The sequence below is a fragment of the Thermobia domestica genome, chromosome 11 (assembly GCF_964235325.1).
Source record: "Thermobia domestica chromosome 11, izTheDome1.hap1.1, whole genome shotgun sequence".
Taxonomy (NCBI): Eukaryota; Metazoa; Arthropoda; class Insecta; order Zygentoma; family Lepismatidae; genus Thermobia; species Thermobia domestica.
In genome coordinates, this window is record NC_137464.1 from 58,426,892 (window position 1) to 58,450,101 (window position 23,210).

Here is a 23,210-nt window from a genome sequence, read left to right on the forward strand (position 1 = left end):
CTTGTAGAAGAAATGCCTGGCAACATTGAACGTGGCGGAAAATGAAAATGAAATCTTTGAGTTTTACATCCCACGATTATGCCGGTTAGGCTAAAGGAGACGGTGATGATGAGTGATGAATGAAATGGTGGAATGAAGAATGTGGGAGGAATCGGGAGAACCCCGAGAAAACCCAAGCACACGGTGTTTGTCCACCACAAAGTTCACTTGGCGGGGGCTGGGATCGAATCCGGGACCCCAAGCACTAGAGGTGAACGCTCTACCACTGAGCAACATTCCTCATTGTTATTGACAAGAGCTGGAAGTGTGAGGTTTTCCTGGTGCTTATGACGTTCCATTACTCATCATCTCTTTAACCCCTTACCGCATGCCGTGTCATATATGGCACATACCCTTTTTTCACTTTAGCTTTTTTGTGATTTATCAAAGGCACCAAATGACTATTTTGTCTGCTGTGTGAAATATAGACGTTTATGAATAAGATATTTTGGTGCTATCTGGCATGTTCTTTGTGAGTTGTAAATGTGTCATTATGGCACTTACTTATTTCTTGTCGGAATTAAGTGAAAAATCTAAAATTTAAGTTTTAATTCATTTTTCAAGTTCCCATATGAGGATTTTTAATACTATTTTTTTTTCGCTAAAAGAAAAAATCATGCAGAAAGGGGTTAATAGCAATATGTACTACTAAGGAAAATTATCTATTTTTCTCCTGAACTTTCAGATTTCTTACTCAACTACTGAATTGTCAATGATAATATTTATTCGATTTTCTAAAGTAACGGTTAACTCTAGGATACACAAGGATAATATTGTTGACGTTAATACATATCTTGGATGCCAAAGCACTGCACCCAACATAATATTACAAAATGCAATTATATATCTATCTATATTTACGAAAGTTACATTATCACATAGGCCTACAAAAGAACACAACGACTACAGTATATTTATGATATTTACACAAAATGCAATTATTGTTTCACAAATGAAACAGAAATAACTTATGGTAATCCGATATCCGGTACAACTACGGGGATGCTCCAGCACACCGTTTGTGTTTCTGGGTTGTCTCAACATGTTAAGGGCTGTTTGAATAGAGAGTAACAAACTATACATAACCTTCTCATAATTTGTAAGGTAACGTAATATTCAAAAAGAAAAAGGCACGGGTTACAGAGCTGAAACCACTTTGTGCTATGGAAGGAAAGATTTAAATTATCTGCACTCCAGATTGACTACTTCTCAACGAAATAAATAAATTTAAAAAAAGGTGAATAAACAACCTGTTTTAAATCTTGAAACTGTAACATTATACTCAAAAAGAAAAAAAAAATCTTGTTCAGCAAGCCTGTTGTGTGTGATGACAAAATTGCATTTCAGCTGATGCAACTTCTAAGTGGTGCTGCCATCTATATTATGTTACATGAAGTGTTCTCGCGCTGTAAGTCGTGTATTTGAAGAAAATTAATTGCATTAATAACTACATAGTTGAATGTCTTCTGAAATCTGTGTTAAAAATCGTTGAATCAGTGGTAACATAATGTAAAGCATGACAAGTGAGAAAAGGGGTTTGTAGTATTTGTGAACAAATGTAGAATCTGTATTCTAGAGATTTAGTTAGTATTTGTTCCTATTTTATTATTACTTTTTATTATTATTATTTTTATTTTTGCTTCCGTTTAACAGTGATAGCAACCCATTTCAATTGAACTTTGTGGAATATCGATGTGCATTTGGGCACAAATACTCTTATTTCTTTTGGCCCTTCAGGCTAATGTTAATCTATTGGGAACAACCTATACCAAAATTATATCCTTAAAATTATGAGAAGTTGGGAAAGTATAGGAAATCCACTTTCAGTAGACACAAACTAAATCATATTTCGGAATCAAATTAGGAATTTATGAAGTGTTATATAGTATACATACAGTATATATTGGTTATTAATTGTTTCTTATTTATCCTTGTTAAAATATATAGTAATAAAATGTGCATGTTTTCAAAATATTTTTATCAGTCCATTATGCAGCAGTGATTTCTTTTAGCCCTAGCGATACAGTGTGTCCTTACAGTTGTGCAACCCAAAGTTTGACTCGGTATATCTTTTGAACTAAGAACGATAAAGACCTAAGATTTAAAACAAATGTAAGCGTGTTCTATGCAAATATTTTCGAGATCATGATCAATGTTGGAATTAGTAACGTGTTTGTGTAGTAACGAAAGAAAATACCAAAAGTATAAAATGAAAAATGTACAAAATGAAGACAATCAATATATTCAGTTGCAGAAAACTGATTTCCTGCGGGTGAATCCCTGTGCATATGTGCAGTATGCATCAGAATTTATCCATTGGTACGAAAAATTCTCAAAGTTGATGCAGTGTTGCCATCCAAAAAGGCTATTTAATGCAAGCCAATTAAATGTTTTTTTTTTTAATTTTTTTTTTATTTTACACTTTCGGTACTTTGTTTCTGTACTACACACAAACGTTACAAATTCCAACACTGGTCATGATCTCGAAAATAATACATAAAACACGCTTACATTGTTTCAAGTCTCAGGTCTTTATCGTTCTTGTTCAAAAGATATACGCAATCAAAGTTTGGGTTGTTCAACTTGACGACGGCGCAGTATTTTATAAAGCCATTAGCGAAATCTTGCAACAATGTTACCATAGCGCATACGTTCCAAAACCTATGGCACGTTATATGATACTTACTCCTATTTGTAAACCACAAACGTATCCATTATCATCATAAAGTACAGCAAATCTGTTATCGTTTGGCAGTGTTGCTGGATTCCCTAGATAATCTCCGTTGTCGATAGGAGAGTCATGAATTACCCATTCACCAGATGACTTTGCTTCCTCTCTTGTAAGTGGAATGACATAAAATGCATCATCTTCTGGTTGCTCGGGACGGAATGTCTGTGAAAATCTTACTATGGTAAAGAAACAAACAATCATGGTTACATATGCCAAGATACTAACATGGCAGACTAGACCACCTACCATTTTTACCGACATTGAGTTAACTATGCCAAAGTACGTGCAATATGCTAAAGTTTGTCCTGGCAAAGTAAACTAGTTTGGCTTTGAATAATACGGAAGCTGGTACATGTAGTATAGTTTGCCATATTCATTTATCCGTTTTTCCTATAGATGTGCCATAGTAGACCAAACGAGGCTGGTCTATTTTGGTGTTGAAAATGCTAGCTGGTCTAGTGTGCCTTGTTTCTGTCGAATTAATTATTAGAATATACGTCGAATCGTCGTATTTTAGTATATGGAAATGCATAGAAACAAACTGATACATATAGTATTTATAACTGGTAAGTAGCACTAGATGAGAAACTCTATTTACTTCGTCTTCGTATTAACTGGTGCAAATATCAAATGATATTTGTGACATTTCGTTACAAAAGGAAATTATACTATTCTGCCAGATTACACTCTTTTACGCAGGAAAATTTGTTGGGTGTGCCCAGGATTTAAATCTAGGTACAGAAACACTTAATCCAGTACATCAAATTATGGGGCTTTTAGAACACGAAGGAGTTGAATTACCACGAGTTCAATGATCCATACAACTGGATAAATTATGAAAATATTGTTTTCTTTCTTCATGCTTACTGTTGAACATTTGTATTTCCTTAAAATTTCAACAATAGTATCATTTGCGCTCCCCGCTGATCTAGTGAGTCCGTGTTCCTTTACTAACAAGGTCTCGTATTCCATTCCCGGTGAGAGAGCACAAACATTTAATTTCAAAATCATCCCCTTTTAATAAATCGTCCGCCCCCTTTAATCTAAAAGCACAAACTTGTATATTAAATTTAAAAATTCCACTTCAATGTTGTGAAATAATTCCTATATCATATATATATATTGAATTGAAAGCAGTTAACTCCAAACCACTGAAATAACATTTTCCCATTTTCCTTAAATTAAAAGACCAATTTAGGGTTTTTGAAACAAGATAAGCCGGAGTAAAGGAGAATGATTGATAATCCTAAACCTACTGGAGACCAGGGATGAATTCAGGGGTAGCCCGGGGGGAATATCTACCCCCGAAGAAAATTCATCCCCCCCCCGAAGAAAATTCCAAAATTTCAGTCACAAAATGTAGAAATTACTTCACCCAATTATTTGCTTTTCTTTCCGTGCACGTGCAGACGAAATCCGATCTCTCAATATACATATAAATGACACAGACCCATTCTATATAAATATTAAACAATTAACATCTAAGATAGAATACCAAAATAGTAAATAAAACCTGTATTTCTTAACGCTATGACCGAGTTTGGCAGAACATGAAATTGTCAACTGTTGAAGAAAGGTTTGTATTTTAGTAGGTACTATACTCTCGCCCTATATTGTATATTAGTACTGTAGGTAGCACTAGCACAGATTGAGATAGGAAAGGAAAGATAGGGCTTTGATCATTCCATATGATCTCTGATGTCAGCAGACTTCCTTCAGTTCTTGAAAATGTACAGTTCTTGCATTATTTGAAATAGAGCGCCTAAATTCCATTTCTTGCATCGGAAGTAACAGACGTAAATATGTTTTACGATTGTTAAAGTAAACACACCTTTCTTTAACTAAAAATAAGTGAGTTAAAGGGTGAGATTCAGAGGGATCAGGGAGGAACAGTTATCTCTCCTGGGTTAGAGATTTATATAGAATTTATCAATATAATAGTAGTATATAAGTGAAAGATTGCTATTGAAGGTGACGAAGATCCTGCTCAGTGCCGTGCAATGGGGGAGGGGCAACGGCCCCGGGCGCCGAAGTAAGGGGCGAAGAATTCGGGAGGGAAAAAGAAAAGAAAAGAAGGAAAGAAAAAAGAGAGGAATGAAACACATATGCACATGTGGGCATGTGCACATAAATAAAATGAAAGGAAAAAAAGTAATAAAAAGTGCTCAAAATCAAGGAAAAGCAGGGTTTACTTTTTTAAATTTTCTCACCTTCGCGGCTGGTCTGTCGACCTCACTCACACGTACGGGGCTATACTCTCGCCCCAAGTGCTGATTTTCCACGACACGGCACAAAGTCGTGGAAAATCCTACTGAAGACAGTCCTACTGAAGATTTCGTAAACTAAACTATTGATGTGTATGCAATGAAGAAACCAAGGCTAATATGCTTGATTTAGAATCAGAAGTGTGAGAAAGAATGATAACTTTTTGTTAAGATATTCCTATGTATGTTTGTTTTAGGACAAAAAAATATTTGCGTTAATTTAAACCTTTTTGAAAACTTCTACATTAGTAACAAACAGTAACTATTGAACATAGGAAATAATAACAAAAATCTACTGTAAATAGCAGTTAAAGTTTAGTCTAAAATATTTTTGCCGGTCTTTATTTAATGTTTTAGATAAAATTAAACAATTGTTGTTTTTTTTAATTATAATCTCACATTGAATATTTATCAGCAATTAGTCTCAATATTAGGTAAGATGTGCATGTGAATGGAATTGTTAAATATGCTGCTTTCTTGCAAAAATATAGAAAAACAACCCTTCTCCCCGAGGAGTTCACCCCCCCCGGGGGTGAAAATGTCTGAATTCAACACTGCTGGAGACCAATTTTCTCCGCTTAAAGCAATTTGAAGACCGCTAGTGTTAGTGAAAACGTTGGATGTTAGCATCACTGATTTCAGCACAAGAGGTTATTTTCTATCATAAAGATTTATTTTTTTTAAATTAATATCAAAATTAATAAAAGGACCCCTTGACACAAGGAGCTCAAAATTGAAGTGTCGAATTATTGCAAAAGTCTGGTGCTATAGAAAGGTATAGGGCTGACACATCATGGAAAAATATAGTTTCCGAAATAAAGTAATTATCATGGCAGACAGGGGCAAAATATCAAAATATTTTGTAATGGAGTATATGGGAGACTACATGTGACGAATGGATTTTTTTTAGGTACCTTGGGCTCAGCCTAGGAAGCTGGATTTTGGACAGCGTGTAAAACATAAACACCGGCAAATAATGGTTAGAAACCACGACAAATCAATTTTGAGCTCCTTTGTGTCAAGGGGTCCTTTCTTACAAGACTAATATGTGTATAGCCATATGCGATATACATTTGACATATCCATGCCTTGGTAGATTCAAGTTCTATCACTGACATTTTGAAAATATGTTGAACATCTTTTTAGTCAATTGTTTTATTCTTCCATACTACTCTTAGCGAAATTACAAGAAATACGTACCTCGTATTCCATTTCTTTTGAACTCTGAAATGAAAAGGAATAACACGGTAAAAGTAAACAAGTTTTTAATCAATCAAGCGTTAGTTTAAATAGCTACATACTAATTTATACATTTATACTATTGGTACTGAAACTATAGATAACTTATTATAGTTATAAATATAAAAATAGACGATAGACACACAAGCAGCTTCTACGAATGGTTACCGCACTATACGTGTTCTGTTATTTGTATATTCTAGTACCTTTTTCGGGGAACAGAGAGAGAGATTAAACGTGATACATTTCTATGACTTAAAAAAAGTTAAGAACAAATCGTTTAAATAAAAACACTAGTTTATGAACTTCTATTTAATTTTGTAATATTTGTTAAACTTTTCATTTTTGGATTTTAATGAATGGTCCTTCCCCCTGAAAAGAAAAAAAAGAAAAGCATTCGTTTTTTTTAATTGGTATCTACGAATCTTCTATTGGTATCCGTTTTAGAGATATTAACGTTGTGTGAAACGACTACTGTCGGCGAAATTGAATATAATTCTTGTTATTGGAAATGTGGAAAGCTCAATTATAACAGAATAACTACATATACGGAATTATAGTAGTATGATAGTCTTAATCTCAGATATTTCATAGTAGACTTATTTATAAGAGAATATAGATTTTTTTTAAAAAAATTAAATTATTAAAATAGCTGTTTTTTACCATAAATAGTTGTAAACTTAAAACAATTATGTCACGCAAATGAAGGATCTCACAATTAAGAATAAGGATAGCCGAGTTTCAAACTTTAACAGTTGTTCTCCCTAATAGTTTAATTGACTCAATAACCCACAAAATCAATTACCTCAATACATGTTGGTAAAGTTTCCAATACTGCTGGATAGCATGCACTTATTAGGGTCGCAATTACAACTAGTAAAAATCATTGCTGTAATGTTATACAACCAACAGAAAACAACATTCATTTTCTAAAATTTCCACAAAACGAAATGTACGTAGATTTTTTTAAGGGGAGGGATGGGTGGGGCAAAAGGCCGACACGAACGAAATTCACAAGCCTGCATACACATTGTGTTAATCAATCATCATTAACGCACGCTGCATAATTTATTAATTTGATTTTAAATATGCATTGGGTAAGAAAGCTAATCTAATATGTTTCTCTAATGTATTTCGAAGAACCAACACCCTCTTGAAAATACAGGAGGGAGTAATTGCTTCTCCTTCTCCCCTCTGTGATAGCCGATATTATTTTCACTGCGGAATTACATTTTCGGGTGGTTCCTGGAAAAGGGGCAATTAAGCAGCAAAAAAGCAAATTTTCATATTTCCGTGAAATTTTGTTTTAAAGACTCTATTACAAATGCATAAATTGTATAAACGACTGAACATGTCAAGTTCAGTCATTGTATTTTCCAATAAATGACTATATAACACATGACATATAGCCAAGGGTAAAAGTGGATCTGAAAAGGTAGGGGGACGGTAGGTAGCGGCATGGTGTCACGCCGTTTCCCCTGCCTACCTTTGCCCATTGTAATTTTTTTAGGAAGTGGGGGATGTCGTACATGTATTTTCGATGTCGACGTTGTCCCCCGCATTCCTTCTCACTTTTATCCCTTCATATTAAAATATAACATGTTGTGGATGTTTGAAATTGACAAAATGCAAAATTATACAATATTGCGTAACATTAGTGCTAAAACGTCATATTTGAAATACACAATATCTATACATGACTATGTGGTATCACAGGCAACAAGTATACGTGTACAATATTACCTTACAATCAGTAATATTCATAGTGCTTTCAGTAATATTTCTTAGTGTGTTATTATTTGAAACATGGTGAAACACACTGAACTGATTTCTCAGGACAGTCTAGACAGTAAAATATTGTTTGCTTTCTTTCTGTCGTTTGCATACTGCAAAGCATTGTCATTAGCACATGTTCTGTATACAACAAGCGACTGAAATGGACTATCGCAGCCAAGTATAAACAAAAATAGACGTTGGGTATTAACGTCGAAAGGCAAAACTTCTCAGATCAACTAAAGTCGACTTTCGTAGCTAAAGAGTTAAACACTATTGCAATTATTATTTAGGTTTTTCTCATATCTCCGGAACGGTTTGATACATTATAATGATATAAATACCATTATGATCTTTACGTCTTTGGAAATCGTCTAAGTGATTGGATGCAATGCCTATCTAAAGTATTTTATTTTTGTTCCTATTTAAAGGCACTTCCTCATATCATGATTACTACGTTTAACACTAATGCATTTTTAATGTGCATTTCCGTGCCCCCCTCACTTGTATTATAACTGTTGTAGAGGAATTGAAAATTTGGATATTTGTGACAGTATAGCATCCATAGTTTGTAACATTAAAGACTAAATGAAATGTTGTATGGTTCCATTCACGTGTAGATTTGAAATACTTAATAATCTGAGATAGTACCACATCTAAAAATAAAACAGTTTATTGGGTAGGCAACACTGCAAATCTGGTTGTACTGCCGACAGTATTTCAAACACTGACCTCATGTCGATGTTTGCATAGTACAAAATTTCAGTGTTTCTTTAATTATTAATTTAGAAGTTACAATATAATTTAATGATAAATAATCCACCCTGTATATTTACGGTGTTTCTAAACAGCTATAACGTTTGGGAAGTGGTTTTTGACACCAAGATAAAAAAAGAACTGTCCTCTAACCTAGTTTCAGAAACGACATTTTTCACTGAAAATTTGTCGAACATATATATATATATATATATATATATATATATATATATATATATATATATATATATATATATATATATATATATATATATATATATATATATTAAAAAAGGTAACTCGATAACAAAATCTTGGATCATAGCTGATTAAAAGGAAACATATACTCATCATCATAGGTATCCTTCCAGTACTGGCAGGTCACTTGCAGGAAGCCAAGAAGTTTTTCGTCATCACGAACCTCAGTTAATCTTCACAACTATAATGCGATACATGTAAGTGTTCCCTCTAAGAAATTTTTGAACAAAAATTATCCCTGTTGGTTTACGTCCAATATTATTAAAAAAAATTAAATGTAAGTCGTATCACCATAAAAAATGGAGAAGCGGTATGGGTGATGTTTTGTTTCACAAATGGGAATTTTGTAAACTCCGGAAAGAATTGAAAACAGAAATAGCGGTAGCGTATAAATCTTTCATTTTTGAATGGGAACACATGGTAGAGAGGGATCCTAGTCAATTCTGGAATTTTATAAAAAGTAAAAATAGGCATCTTTCTACAGGGTTCCTTACATATAATGGTAAGGAACTGAGAAACAATAATGATATTGCAGAGGAATTTGCTAGCTATTTTAATTCGGTTTATAGTAATGACAGAGCGCATTATGATACAAATGGATTCATGCCTGATGGGACAGCTTACGAAACATTAGATATGTTTTTTCTTAAATGAAATCGCTCTAGAGGATGTTGAGGAAGCCATAAGAATGTTGAAACCCAAAAGATCGTGCGGATCGGATGGTATACCACCGTACATTCTTAAGGGTTGTATAGACATTCTTAAGCATCCTCTACATACAATTATAAATATGTCATTAAAAACAAGCGTGTTTCCGGACAAGTGGAAAGAGGCCATAGTTTGTCCTATCCCTAAATCTTGTGATGCGTAGAATATACAGAATTTTAGGCTTATTTCTATTTTATCAGCATTTGCCAAGGTCTTTGAGCAAGTAATATTTAAGAGGATAATGTGTCATGTAAAACCACTCATGTCAGTATATCAGCATGGCTTCTTAAAGAATAGATCAACATCTATTAATTTAGCCATTATTACAGTTTTTATTGCAAATGAATTGGATAGAGGGGGTCAAGTGGATGTGATCTATACTGACTTTTCAAAAGCCTTTGATTTGGTAGACCATGATGTACTGTTGCAAAAACTAACGATTTATAATTTCTCTATGCAAGCAAAAAGTTTTTTCGCATCCTATCTGCAAAATCGTCAACAGGCCGTCATTTACAAATGATATGTATCTAAAAAATTCACAGCCTTATCAGGAGTTCCTCAAGGTTCAAATATTGGTCCACTCTTATTTCTATTAGTGATAAATGAGCTACCGTCTTATATTCATTATTCTAACACTCTTCTATTCGCTGACGACCTTAAAATATTCTCCAAAATTAATTCGCTTGAAGACTGTGCAAAACTACAAATAGACTTATGTAATATAAGGAACTGGTGTGACAATAACAAGTTTAAGTTGAACATAAATAAATGCAAAACTCTTTCCTTTACCCGCAAAGAAAACAGCATTAAATATGACTATTCTATTGAAGGAACTATTTTAGAGACACCTACTTTAATTAAAGATCTAGGAGTGCTATTTGATTCTAAATTAAGTTTTACTCATCATATTGAAACAATTGTTAATAATTCATACAGAAATCTTGGCTTTGTTATGAGAATAGGTAAGGAGTTTCAAAACGATGCTACGTTAATGAAACTCTACTTTTGTTTTGTGAGATCGCAATTAGAATATGCGACTCTGTCTTGGTCACCAAAAGCACAAAAACACATAGATATGATTGAAAGAATACAATCAAAATTCTTGAGATTACTTGCTTATAGAAAAACTGGTATGTATCCAAAATACGAGTCATATTCAGAAATAGTACAAAACTTCAATATGAACACGTTGAAACAACGGAGAGAACATACAGATCTTTTATTTTTATACAAATTACTACATGGTAAAATTGACTGTCCCAGTCTTACTTCGAAGGTTCAAATGCATGTCCCATCAGGTAAGACCAGCGTAGGAAATAGCAGTACATTTTACTGCAGAAAGGCAAGAACAAATATCCTCGCTAAGTCTCCTATATGGAGAATGAGTGCTTCCTTCAATGCAATTGAAAGGATAACTTCTATAGATGTTTTTGGAATGTCGGAGACAGTATACAAGAATAGCCTTAAAAATATGTAATAATGAAAATATATAAATGTGTAACCTTGTTTAAATATATATATAACTAAGGGTAAATGTATTTGTAAGGAACAACACTGTAACTGGGCCTAGAGCCTGTTGTGTTGAATAAAATAAAATAAAAATAAAAATAAAAAATAAAATAAAAAAACAAACAACCAATGTTCCAACCAGTTTGTTTTTCTTTTTCTTTTTTTTTTTTGAAATTTCATCTGAAATTGTTCTTTTCTCCCCTATTGTTTCTAATAGTTCTCCATTAATTATCCGTTCATCCCAAATAACTTCCTTTATTCTTCTCCACATACACATTTCGAACCCCTCCAGTCTCTTTTGATTGATTTTGGCGAATGTCCACATTTCTGTTCTATATACGAGTAGAGTACAATGTAACTCTTTATTCAGGAACCCACAAACTAGACTCTTCGTTTTTCTAACTGCTTCTTTCGCCATTCTTCTTTTTTATACATACGAGGAGAAGCCAAACATTTATCGGAATGTTGTTGTAGTTCTGGCATCTCTGATGCAGTCACAATGAATATTGGGCAATACAGTCTCTAGTTTGCCTAATTCGGAATTTAACAAGTGCGAACACGTCTTAACAGGTAGTAGTGTAGCTGAACGGAGGAGTGGGTGGTCATTTGGGGCAATTGCACAGATCGAGCAACGAGTAAACATCAAGTTCATGTGCAAATTGAGGAAAATCTGATGCAGAGAGTTGATAACCTTAAAAGCAGTTTAGCACCATCGGATGTTTGGCTCTTTCCAAAGGTAAAAATGGGCCTTCTCCGTTTCGCCAACGTAGAAGGGATCAAAACTAACTCGACGGCTGAACTTCGGAAGATACCAAAAAAGACCTTAGTCGGCATTTCTACCAATCGCAGAAGCGATGGAACAAGTATGCCAACTTAGAGGGCGATTAAGTAAGTGCGTACTTATATTGTGGTATTAGAGAGCTACAACAGAATTTCGGGAAGTTTTTGACTGCTCCTCGTACATTTGACGTACACACCATTCCAATCATCACTGGTTTTTCTGGTTTGTGCTTCAATTTTATATTATTTTCTTAGCTTCTCCTCAAACATCTTCATGTTTATTTAACAATAATTTGCAGATACCATCTGATTTATTTTCTTAATTGTTTTTGCTTTACATTATGATTAGCTAGAACACTTCATGAAGTGTAAAGAAATAACCTAATAAGCAAATATGGAAGAATTAATACTTACCTGGAGTTGCTGGATCTCGAAGTACAAGTAAAATTACACAAATCAAAGCCAAGAGACCAGCAGCAGTACTAAAATATCCTAAAGGGCCCATAGGGTAAACTTAAGGATTATTACTTTTGTTGTATAGTTCGTAAAATAGAAACTATATAAAACTACATTAAAGATTTTGTGATCGTTTTGAGAATTCGTATTTGCCTTACATCATTAGCTTTCGAGTGTTTGGCAGATTGTGACTAATCATGAGCATATGTTCCGTACAGAAATGTCAACAAATAACTGCTGCTACTGGTATTGGTATATCTTCATAGAATAACAATTATACGTAACTATCCAAACAAGTATCGACAGGGAGAACAATAGTTGCATCATTTTTTATTATGATATATCTGTGGGATTGCACAACTAAAAATAAACCAGAAAGAACAAAGAGCAATCTGACTCATAGCATATGTAGAAACACAAACATACACATGGCACGCACACAGCGAAGCATATTTTGTCAATGTTTTCAATGCTTGAACTATCTGTGCTAACACAACTGAGTTCAACGATAATGTACATATACCGACATTTATCTAGTTATATGGATTGAATTTATCCTTTATTTATAAATATTCCTATTAATGATTAATTGATTTGTTAAAGTTTAATAGGGACATCAGTACCGAGGCTATTTGCAACAATATTCCTGTTATTCTAATGATTATGCGTGAATCCAGAATTCGTTACCTGCAGGGACAAAATATGTTCACCCTTCAACCAAAATCAGAAAACGATTGGAGGGTAAGTTGAACTAAAACGTAATGACCTCTGATGTAAGAAACTAAATGTAATTTCTTGCTAGCCAATACGATTACTGTGGAACATCGACTTTACAGTGAGCCATGTGACTCAATATAGATCAACTTGAATTCATGACACCTACCAGTCTCTCTTAGTGTTTTACCCAATGTAAGTTCTAGCCAACTTACCCTAACATAACTACGTCAGATGAGACCACTAAGCCTGCATAGCAGGAGGTAGAGTGATTAATAGGACTCGGAACTTGAAGACCTAAAAATTGCCTAAAAAGGACCTATAAAAAGTCATAAAAATATCTGAAAAAGGACCTAAAAACTGGAAAAAAGGACGTAAAAATAAGACCCAGTTTAGGTAGAATTACAAATTTAATGAATGTAATTCTCAAGAAATGCAAGCTTCTGGTAGGTTAACAGCCTGTCCTTCTTCCACAAACTGAAGTACAAAGTAAAATGAGAAAACGTCCGCACTCTCAACCCCCTTGCTCGAGGACATTGTTACGCCTCTTTATCTGACTTGTGAGTGTTGCAGATCTGGTCTTATCAGTCCGTTTATTCAAGAATGTCTTATCTTTTGAATTTTCTTTACTGAAGAAAAGATGATGTGGTGGTGATTCGAGTTAATGGCCAGTAAATTTATTGTCGAAAGATGAAGTGAAAAAAAAAAAGATGTTAAGACTTGTGAAAAGCTTAGAAAAGACCAATAAACACAAAACGCCGAAAAACGCAAAAAAGGACAAATAAAATCAACTATTTTCTAGCCTACAATGACAGAAAATGAACACATATTATGTTAAGCCTCGTCTTCGGGCACTCGTACAAAAGAGGATTTTTCCTCAATTTCCGGGCTCTAGTGATAAGTTTCTTTTGAAGGTGATTCCAGAGATTGTCTTGCTAGCGAAACGAAGCGAGACAAGGAAGAAGGCTTTCTCCCCGACTCGTAATTTTTTGACGAATTCTCCTCATCTTGATTCTCTTGAGTTTTCTCGTCTCGTCTCGTCTCGTTTTCTAAATTTAAACTTATGCCTGACTTTCTTCTTGACCCCATCTAGAAGCTATCAAAATCCTTCCATCATGACGAGAGATTCGCGAAGAAGGAGATGAGGTGTATAAAATCATTTAAACCATATTTATTATTAGAGTGTATTGTATAATGACTTGTGTATCTTCAAATGTTGATAAAAGCTCTTCAAAGTTTTCGTAAATCAATTTATCAATTTATATATATACAGGGTGTTACAAAAGTGTTTAACAACATTTTGGGAACAGATTCCTGACATCAAAATAAGAAAAAAGCTCATATAGACCCGTATTCAAAAATGGATTGTTTCGGAGTTATGGGTGCCGAAAACGTGAAACAAGCGAACTTTAAAAGTTCATAGCTCTACTACTATGGCACATATCGTAGTCGGGTCAAGACATCACTGAGAAACTGGTATGTGAACTACAAAAATATCCATGTTTAAGAATGCTCTGGTATTTGAACACCAATTTTTAGAGACGTGGGTGGAAAGTGATCAAGTACTCCAAAACAGCCTCTCTAAAGATGTTTGTGCAAGTACCGGAGGTTATGAAAGATAGCTAATTGGATAACTCACATATTAGTCTTTCAGTGATGTCTTGACCTGCCTACAATCAGTGGAACTATAGACCCTTAAAGTTCATTTTTTCATGTTTTCGTCACCTTATAACTATGAAACTATGCACTTCCGACCGCAGGTCCATATTAACTTTTTTGTTATTTTGGTGTGAAGAATCTGTTCTCAAAATATTGTAATACTCTGTATATATTTTTATCATGAATTACGTAACACTAAATGAAATAGTCTTTGAGATCTAAAGCTTCGATAAACTAGTACAGCAAACAAGGGCGGAGAAGTTTGTCATCTCGTCTCGAATTTTAAGAATGTGTTTCTTATCTTCTTTTGAGACGAGAATCGAGATGAGACGACACATTTTTCGTTTCTTGGGCAATACTACCAATAGTTCTTTTCCATTGTTCTTGCTTGCCTCGTAGAGACATAACTGATTAAATGGAAATATTTACATTCCCTATGACCCATGTCATGCATTAGTAACAATCACAATTTTTGTAAATATCCATGCAGTAGAATAAGCACCAATATTTTACCTTATGCAGTAGGTTTCTCTACTAACAACTAAAATAATCATTCACTTGTTCACATATTCATACCATATCAAACAAGATGGAAACATTTAAGCTAGGTTGCTTATTACTTCAGAAAGGAAAATCAATTAACTACATTTCGTTCAATTTCATTACATTTAGTACTGGAAAAGTAACAAAAGAAAATACAAGGAAAGTAAATACATTTATATAATTACAAAGTGGTTTAGTTACAATATCGAAATATATAGTCAAATATATAATGTAACAATTTGAATAAGTTATTTAGACATATTTCATTCTCTAAAACTTCTCATCAGAATTTCTATTAAGCATAAGTCAATCATATGCAAAATGGCAATGTTATAATGTTAAGCTACTAAAGGTAGCTGAATGTTCATATATCATATTCACATTAAGAGAGGCTAATTCTCGCGGCTGTTTATACAAATAATTAGGAAGCTATTAAGTCAAGACCACTAAAGGGTTTATAAAAATGAAATCTTTAAGTTTTACGTCCCAAGATTATGCCGGTTAGGCTAAAGGAGACGGTGATGATGAGAAATTAATGAAATAGTGGAATAAAGAAAGTGGAGGAAACGGGAGAACCCCGAGAAAACTCATGAGCACGATGTTTGTCCACCACAAAGTCCACACGGCGCGAGCTGGGATCGAACCAGGGACCTCAAGCACCAGGGACCTCAAGCACCAGGGACCTCTACCACTTTTTTTTAAATAGTCACTTTACTTTCCTTTCCTATATACATGTTATTACACAGTAGGTTTACAATGGAAAACAGACAGATCTAATCATCAAAGTGAATAAATAAAGTGATAGTGTTATCCTACTTGTTCAATACCATCTTAAGAAAGTTTTCAAACGTTTTGTTTTCCTCCAGAAACTGGCACGTCTTCCATCTTGTTCTCAAAAAACCCATGTAATCTTCCATTGTGGGGAAAGATCTATAGTTATCAATATACCAAAGAGTATTGGCTATTATCTCGTAGCCATGTTACAGCGTTATTTTTAGATTTCGGAAAGTACTTGTCAGGCAAAATAGCATTGGGGGATGTACGACATATTAAAGCTATCATCGTTACAAGTTGTATCCAAATATCCTTAGCGGTAGTACACGTTGTAAATCTATGTATCAATGTATCGTCATCTCCACATTTTCCACAGGCACTTGATTCGGAACGTTGTATCTCGGATAGGAGTTTGTTTGTCGGGAATAAATCATGTATAATGATATACCAAAAACTTTTCACCTGAGATGTCAAAAAGGTACAATGCAAATTTGACCATATTTGGGACCAATGTCTACATGGATTTTTAGTGACTACCCTTGATACATGTTTGGTAGTAGATCTGTCCAATACAGAAGTAGAAACTTATATAACATTTTTGAAGTCTGATAGGTTCCAGGCACTTCCGTTGGTATATAACTCCATTCAAGTATAATGTTTTGCATGTATTTTGGACTGTGTTTTATGTAATCATAATTTGGTGGAATTGGGGCAAGTAATTGTGGGGTCCAGCAACGTATCCATTGACTTGTATGTGTTTCATCAAGGTGAAACAAGGTGTAGGAACGCATGAGAAGTAAAGCTTTACATTTAAGATCTATATTAATTAGTTTTAACCCTCCTACGTTATAATCATTCCTTATAACTTCTTTTGCATTTCTAAAATAGCATCCTGTCCAAATAAACCATCCAATCACTGACTGTAGTTTCTTAACGTATGTATCTGAAATTTGATAAATTTCTGTACCACTGAGCCACCGCTCCCCCTACTAAAGGGTTTAGTTATTACTAGCATATATATTAATTACCCGCTTCGCTGTGTTGAAATAACTAATTTAAATACGCACTGATATTGCTCATTTTCGATCATTTCAATGTATGTCACTCCTCATCCCCCAAGTGTCGAGGCTGGAAAAGGATTTAAACAGCATCAGAAGCGTCACTGTTCATCTCGGCGACCGCAAGAACTATAGATTCAACACTAATATCGGTCAAATTGACCATTTATATATATATATATATATATATATATATATATATATATATATATATATATATATATCCCTTCACCCATGCTGCGAGCCATTGCATCGGAAGTGTCACCATTCATTTCAGCGACCCCCCAAAATGTGAATTCAGCAGTAATATCGGTCATTTTCGTTGATTTTTTTTAAATATCTCTTCCTCCCTCTCCCAAGTTGCGAGTTTGAATTTGGATTCAAACGGGATCGAAAGTATCACTGTTCATTTAAGGGACCCAGAAACTATAAATTCGACACTGATAGTGGCCATATTCGATCATTTTTATGTATCTTTCTCTCCCCTTCCCCAAATAGCGGGGCTTATTTTGGATTTAAACCGGATCGGAAATATTACTGTTCATCTGATTGATCCCGAAAACCATGGATTAGACACTAATATTGGTCATTTTCGATCATTATTATATATAGCTCCCCCTCCACTTCCTCCGTACTGCGGCACACGGCATCACAATTGTCGCTGTTAATCTCAGTTACTACTAAATCTATGGATTCGACACTAATATTAGTCATTTTCGATCATTTTTAAAGGTTTATGCCCATCCCCTACGCTGTTCCTTCCCCTCCCCAACTATCAGGGCTGAACTTGAATTGAAACAGCATCAGAAGTGTCACTGTTTCTCAGTGGCGTAACTAAAGGCTTGGGAGCCCTCCCGCAGACAGCGTGGAGCGGGGCCCCTTCTCTACGTGCTTCTTCACGATTTGGGGCCTCCCGATTGCTTGAGGCCCCCTGCAATGCGGTGTCTGTGGGGCCCTTATTTACGCCCCTGCTGTTTCTCTCATCGACCCCGAAAACTATGGATTCAACACTAATATCGGTCATTTTTAATCATTTTTAAATTTCTCTGCCCCTCCCCCTCCTCTAAGTTGCATCGTTAAAGTAAACAACCTAAAGTAATTCCTGCCCCTAAACTCATGTATGTTGAGAATTTGATTGAGATCGGTCGGGTGGTTCAAGAGTGATGAAATCACAAAGGCAGTCATTTTTTTTTTACATATATCTCCCCCATTCTATCCAATGCGTTGGCTCATCAAAGTGAAACGATAAAAAACACCCGAGGCCCAACCCTCATATATGTTGAAAATTTGAGCGAGATTGGTTTGGTGATTGGTTTTATTAGTTTTTACTTATACGTCCCCCTCCCCTTCCTAAACCCCTAAGATCTACCGTTAAAATGAAATTAGAAAAATGTTCTAAATCTCATGTGTCTTGAAAATTTGAATGAGAGCGGTCGGATAGTTCGAGAGTTATTAAGTTACAAAAATAGTCACTTTCAGTCTTATATAAATTGATTTTTATATATCTCTCCCTCCTTCTCCTCCCTATGTTGCTACGTCAAATTTAAATCATAAAAACGATACCAGACTTAAACCTCATCTATGTTGAAAATTTGATGAAGATCGATCAAGTGGTTTAGGAGTTATTAAGTTTTATTTATTTTTTATATCCCATCCCTTCCCCCAACCCTCAGCTCTACCATCAAAGTGAATAGCCTAAATCCAGACCAGCTTTGAACCTCATCCATGTTAACAAATTTGATGGACATCGGTAGGGCGGTTCAGGAGATTTAGAGTCACAAACATAGTGATTTTCAATATTATATATATATAGATTAGTGAGTAACAGAAATCTCAAAACGAGTCTAATTATCTCGCAGATTCTGCTAATTTACTCATATCTAGATCGTGTTCACACTTTCACTGATCACAGTGTCCACACACGATTTGAGTGTCACCAAATTGAACTTGTTCAGTATCTTAACTTCATAAAATTAACATTACTACTTGTCCATAATACATAGGTATTTAGATATAGATATCGTAATAGTCAAAATAGTCAAATACCGGGTACGCAAAATTACCGTTGTCACATGTTAAAATTCTATTTTTCCAAGATTAGTTCGTTATTTAGTTTATTCTGAAATAATGATTAATTCAGACGGTCACTGATCTATATAAACACTGAGGATGATAATTCCATTTAGGGTTGAAGAACGATCTAATATGCAATAAGATATGAAGCAGCGAGGAAAATGTCACCAATAGTATATTTTGAAGATTGTGTAACTGTATTATTAAACGTTATTCACTGCTATCATTAAATGTATTCACTATTAGCTTCAGTTTGCACACAAGAAAAGTAATTATGGTATGGAGATTCCGCGATCACAAAAGAGATGGAGAGTTAAATAGTTTAGAAGAATTCAGGTTTTACAGTATGATAGTTGGACGTATAAAGGTTCAGACACACTTCACGATAACCTGCCTACCTACTACACCAAACATGCAGTTAATGTTGGTACATAAGGATTAGACACATATAACATAGTATAACAAAAATAATAAAAGAACAACAATTATTCACAACAGTTGTATACTCCAAACATTCTTATTTACATCTATCAACATTTCGTAGATACGGCAGCAAAATGCACTTGTCGGGTTGAAGCTAACTAGGGTAAACGACGAAACCCATCACTCACATTGAAACGATGTATTATAATACTAAATTGTGTCTCATCATAGTAATGCATACATTCATAAAATATCCATATTTCAATATATTCAACCATATTAAACAATTTTGCCGCTACGTGCCCAGTTCACACAATATTTCAAAATTATTTCCATACATCAAATACAAAAGTATACCCGACCAAACGAAACGAGTAACGACACAAGAACATATCTTTATATGTTCATCAACCACTAAAGATTTGAGACTTTGGTCTGGAGGGTAGCAACCAGGCTTGAACGCGGGGTGTGCAGATATGTTTAGACATAAACAACTAATAGCTACTGTTAAACGAAAATTATATAAATTTTAAGTCATATAATACAGGTTGCAGAAAAAAAACTCCATAACACGATAAAACATTCGATTATTTGTGGGCCCACAAAGCACAATTTACAAATTTTCACCTCTGAATTGCTTTTGTTTACAAAAATAAAAGTCATGAGTAAGGTTATTAGTGGGATCCGAAAACTCATACGCTGAAGCAATAATGTTTCTTACTGAAAGCATGTAATTTGTTCCGGAAATTGTTAGTAATTTCAGAAGAAAAGAGGCATGAGAAAGTCATTAGGTGGACATCCGTCCACGCCCACTACCGGTCAAAAGGAAAGAACACTAGCTATGATAAAGAATGTTCCTCAGTACATTACGGAGGCGCATAATCATAGAATTATCACTCTCAGCATTTCATACGAAGAAACCGAGTTTCTAGATATGGGTAAATATTCAACTAGATATAAAATAGAACTATATAAACTCACGTGCTAATACTATCTTACACGCAGAGATGAAATGTGTATATCACAAAACAAATTATCATCATAGCACTAATAAAAATATACTCACACATACCACTCTCACTAAATAAACATCACATGCACTAAGTACACATATGATTACATGTTACATACACATCAACATAAACAGATACCTAAGCATTTGTACTGAATATGCATTGAAAATTCAGTTAATTGACCTTACTTTCACTGGCTCTAATGGAAGACGGGGAAGCAGAAAAATTATTCAATCTTTGCACTGTAAAGTTTTACATTTTGTACTGAATTAAATTAAACCAGAAGAGGATTAGGAAGTTCCCCCTCGGATGGAAAGGGGCCTTCAATCTCTTTCTTGAACCCATTTTACTTAAGTGAGAAAATAAGCAAGCCAAAGTAGGCAGGAGTTCCCTACGACAAATTTACTCTTGAGGTTTTGAAATTAGATTAAAACGAACGAAAATAATGTACCTCTATACCGCCATGCCCTAAAATAAAACACAAAGATACTACACTAATTGGCTAACTATTTAATGGACAGGTTATAGAATTACTGATCTGTAAAAGGTAAGGGAATATGTTAAGGGGGAATCGAATCTCCAAATTTCTGCTTGACTGTTCACCAAAATTGAAATCGACTTCACTTTTCACTTAGCACCTGTCCTGTGATGCTAATCTCCCTAAACATGGTGATGACTGCATAAGCGTTCATATTTTTCTATTCTTCCTGTACTTATTTAAGCTGTTTTCTCAATTGTTCTATCTTATTATGGCATATTGTAATTTTCTATATCATATTTCGGATAATTATTACCTTATTCTGATATATTTCAGTCGATTCTCGTCAAAACTTTCACAACTCGTAACTGCGACATGTTCACTCCTCAAAATGTGTTTGCAAAAAGGCGATGTAGAGATAGGCCAAAACACTGAGGTCTGGTCCAATTACGAATCACGGCACAGAATTTTCGCTCGACGTTATACGAAATCGAATAAAAAATAGTTAAAACCGGATAAAACTGGTTGTGGTCAGGATATGGGTATCTAATCGGGCTGAGAGGAGCCTTGAGGGTCCTATCTGATTTGGAATTGGTAAAAAATTTGGAGGGATTTTATTCAATTCCTAAAATGTGAACTACCTGGAAATAATAATGTATATTTATTAATGCACAAATCAGAATCCCATATATGGGAAAGAGTTATAAAGAAATGAATAAATAAAAAGAAATTATTTCCTATCAACCTACAAACCTAATAATCGCCAAAATATTATTAGTTAGATCGAAAGATAGATTTTATATGTGGTTTAGAGAAAATGCATACAGTAAAAGATAATTACTCATTCTAATATTATGCAGTGCGTTCCAAAAGTTATCGGTATATAGTCCAGGATTAAAAAAAAAAATATATGATGGTAGATAGACTGTAACCGTCTGGTTACAATTGTACAATCTGTTTGTAAACAACAACACAACCGTCGGACAGCATGTTGAAAGATATTTCATTTTGGTGTGATGACATAATGGATGATGTCAGAGAGTTTTTTGGTTGATCAAGATTTCATCAAATGATCTTAAGAGTACGTGTAAATTTTCAACCAGATTATGGAAACTGTATTACAACAATTCAGCACTTTCCAGTAGTATATAATCTTCAGGTTTCTTTTTGAATTAGGAGTGGAAAATGTAATGAGGAAGAGAGAGGATCAGAGATCACAAAGTTACTTATTTCAGAAATACATAGAGAAACTTCGATTTACGAACTAGTAGAATACTGTAATCTTCAATGTATTACAAGTCCAAGATTTTACTTTGGAGAAAGCTGAAGCTGAATGCGTTGTTTCCATCATCAGATGATCTACACGACCGTGAAAGTATGTACACTTATGTTCAAAATTATTGTCGCATATCTATAAATATGTTGTTGTAGGAATATAATTTGATAACGAATTCGCCCGGTATTTCTTATAATGTTAGTATGTGTATAATCGGCAAAGACATGTATGTAGCAAATTTCATGTCAAAAGAGCAGTAAATAAGAACAATAAAACGAAAACCGAATTTTCTTTTCCATTTAGCAACATTTTCTATTACACAATTTAATTTTCGTATTTATAATTCTTTTCCTACGAAATTTACCACAAGTATACATTTCCGGATTATGCACATAGCATCAGAATTTAAAGCACCCTGCCAAATCGTTATCGAATTATATTCTTACAAGAAGACAGATATAGATAAGCGAAAATCATTTTGGACATGAGTGTACCTATCAACCAATCTACATCAATTTAAAGCCTGAAACACATATTCAAAATAATATCATTCAGACATGCTACACAAACAACACAATATTCACTAAATTCAGTTTATTATGAATGCACACCTACTAATTCAATGACTTGTTTTCTTTTTCTTTTTTTATTTCTATCACGATTCTGTTTGACCGTTAAACAAACAG

At 34.2% G+C, this 23,210-nt stretch overlaps 1 protein-coding gene across 1 annotated transcript in view; it reads right to left on the reverse strand.

Moving 5' to 3' along the window:
* The window catches only part of LOC145664091 (uncharacterized), a 36,716-nt gene extending 23,951 nt beyond the window's left edge, over nucleotides 1-12,765 (reverse strand). The window contains exons 1-3 of the mRNA XM_081730440.1: nucleotides 12,472-12,765; nucleotides 6,235-6,258; nucleotides 2,726-2,946 (exon numbers count right to left, since the gene is read on the reverse strand). Of these exons, the coding sequence (XP_081586566.1) occupies nucleotides 2,726-2,946; nucleotides 6,235-6,258; nucleotides 12,472-12,562 (336 nt within the window). The 5' untranslated portion in view covers nucleotides 12,563-12,765. The remainder of the gene's footprint in view (nucleotides 1-2,725; nucleotides 2,947-6,234; nucleotides 6,259-12,471) is intronic.
* Nucleotides 12,766-23,210: the final 10,445 nt, after the last annotated feature.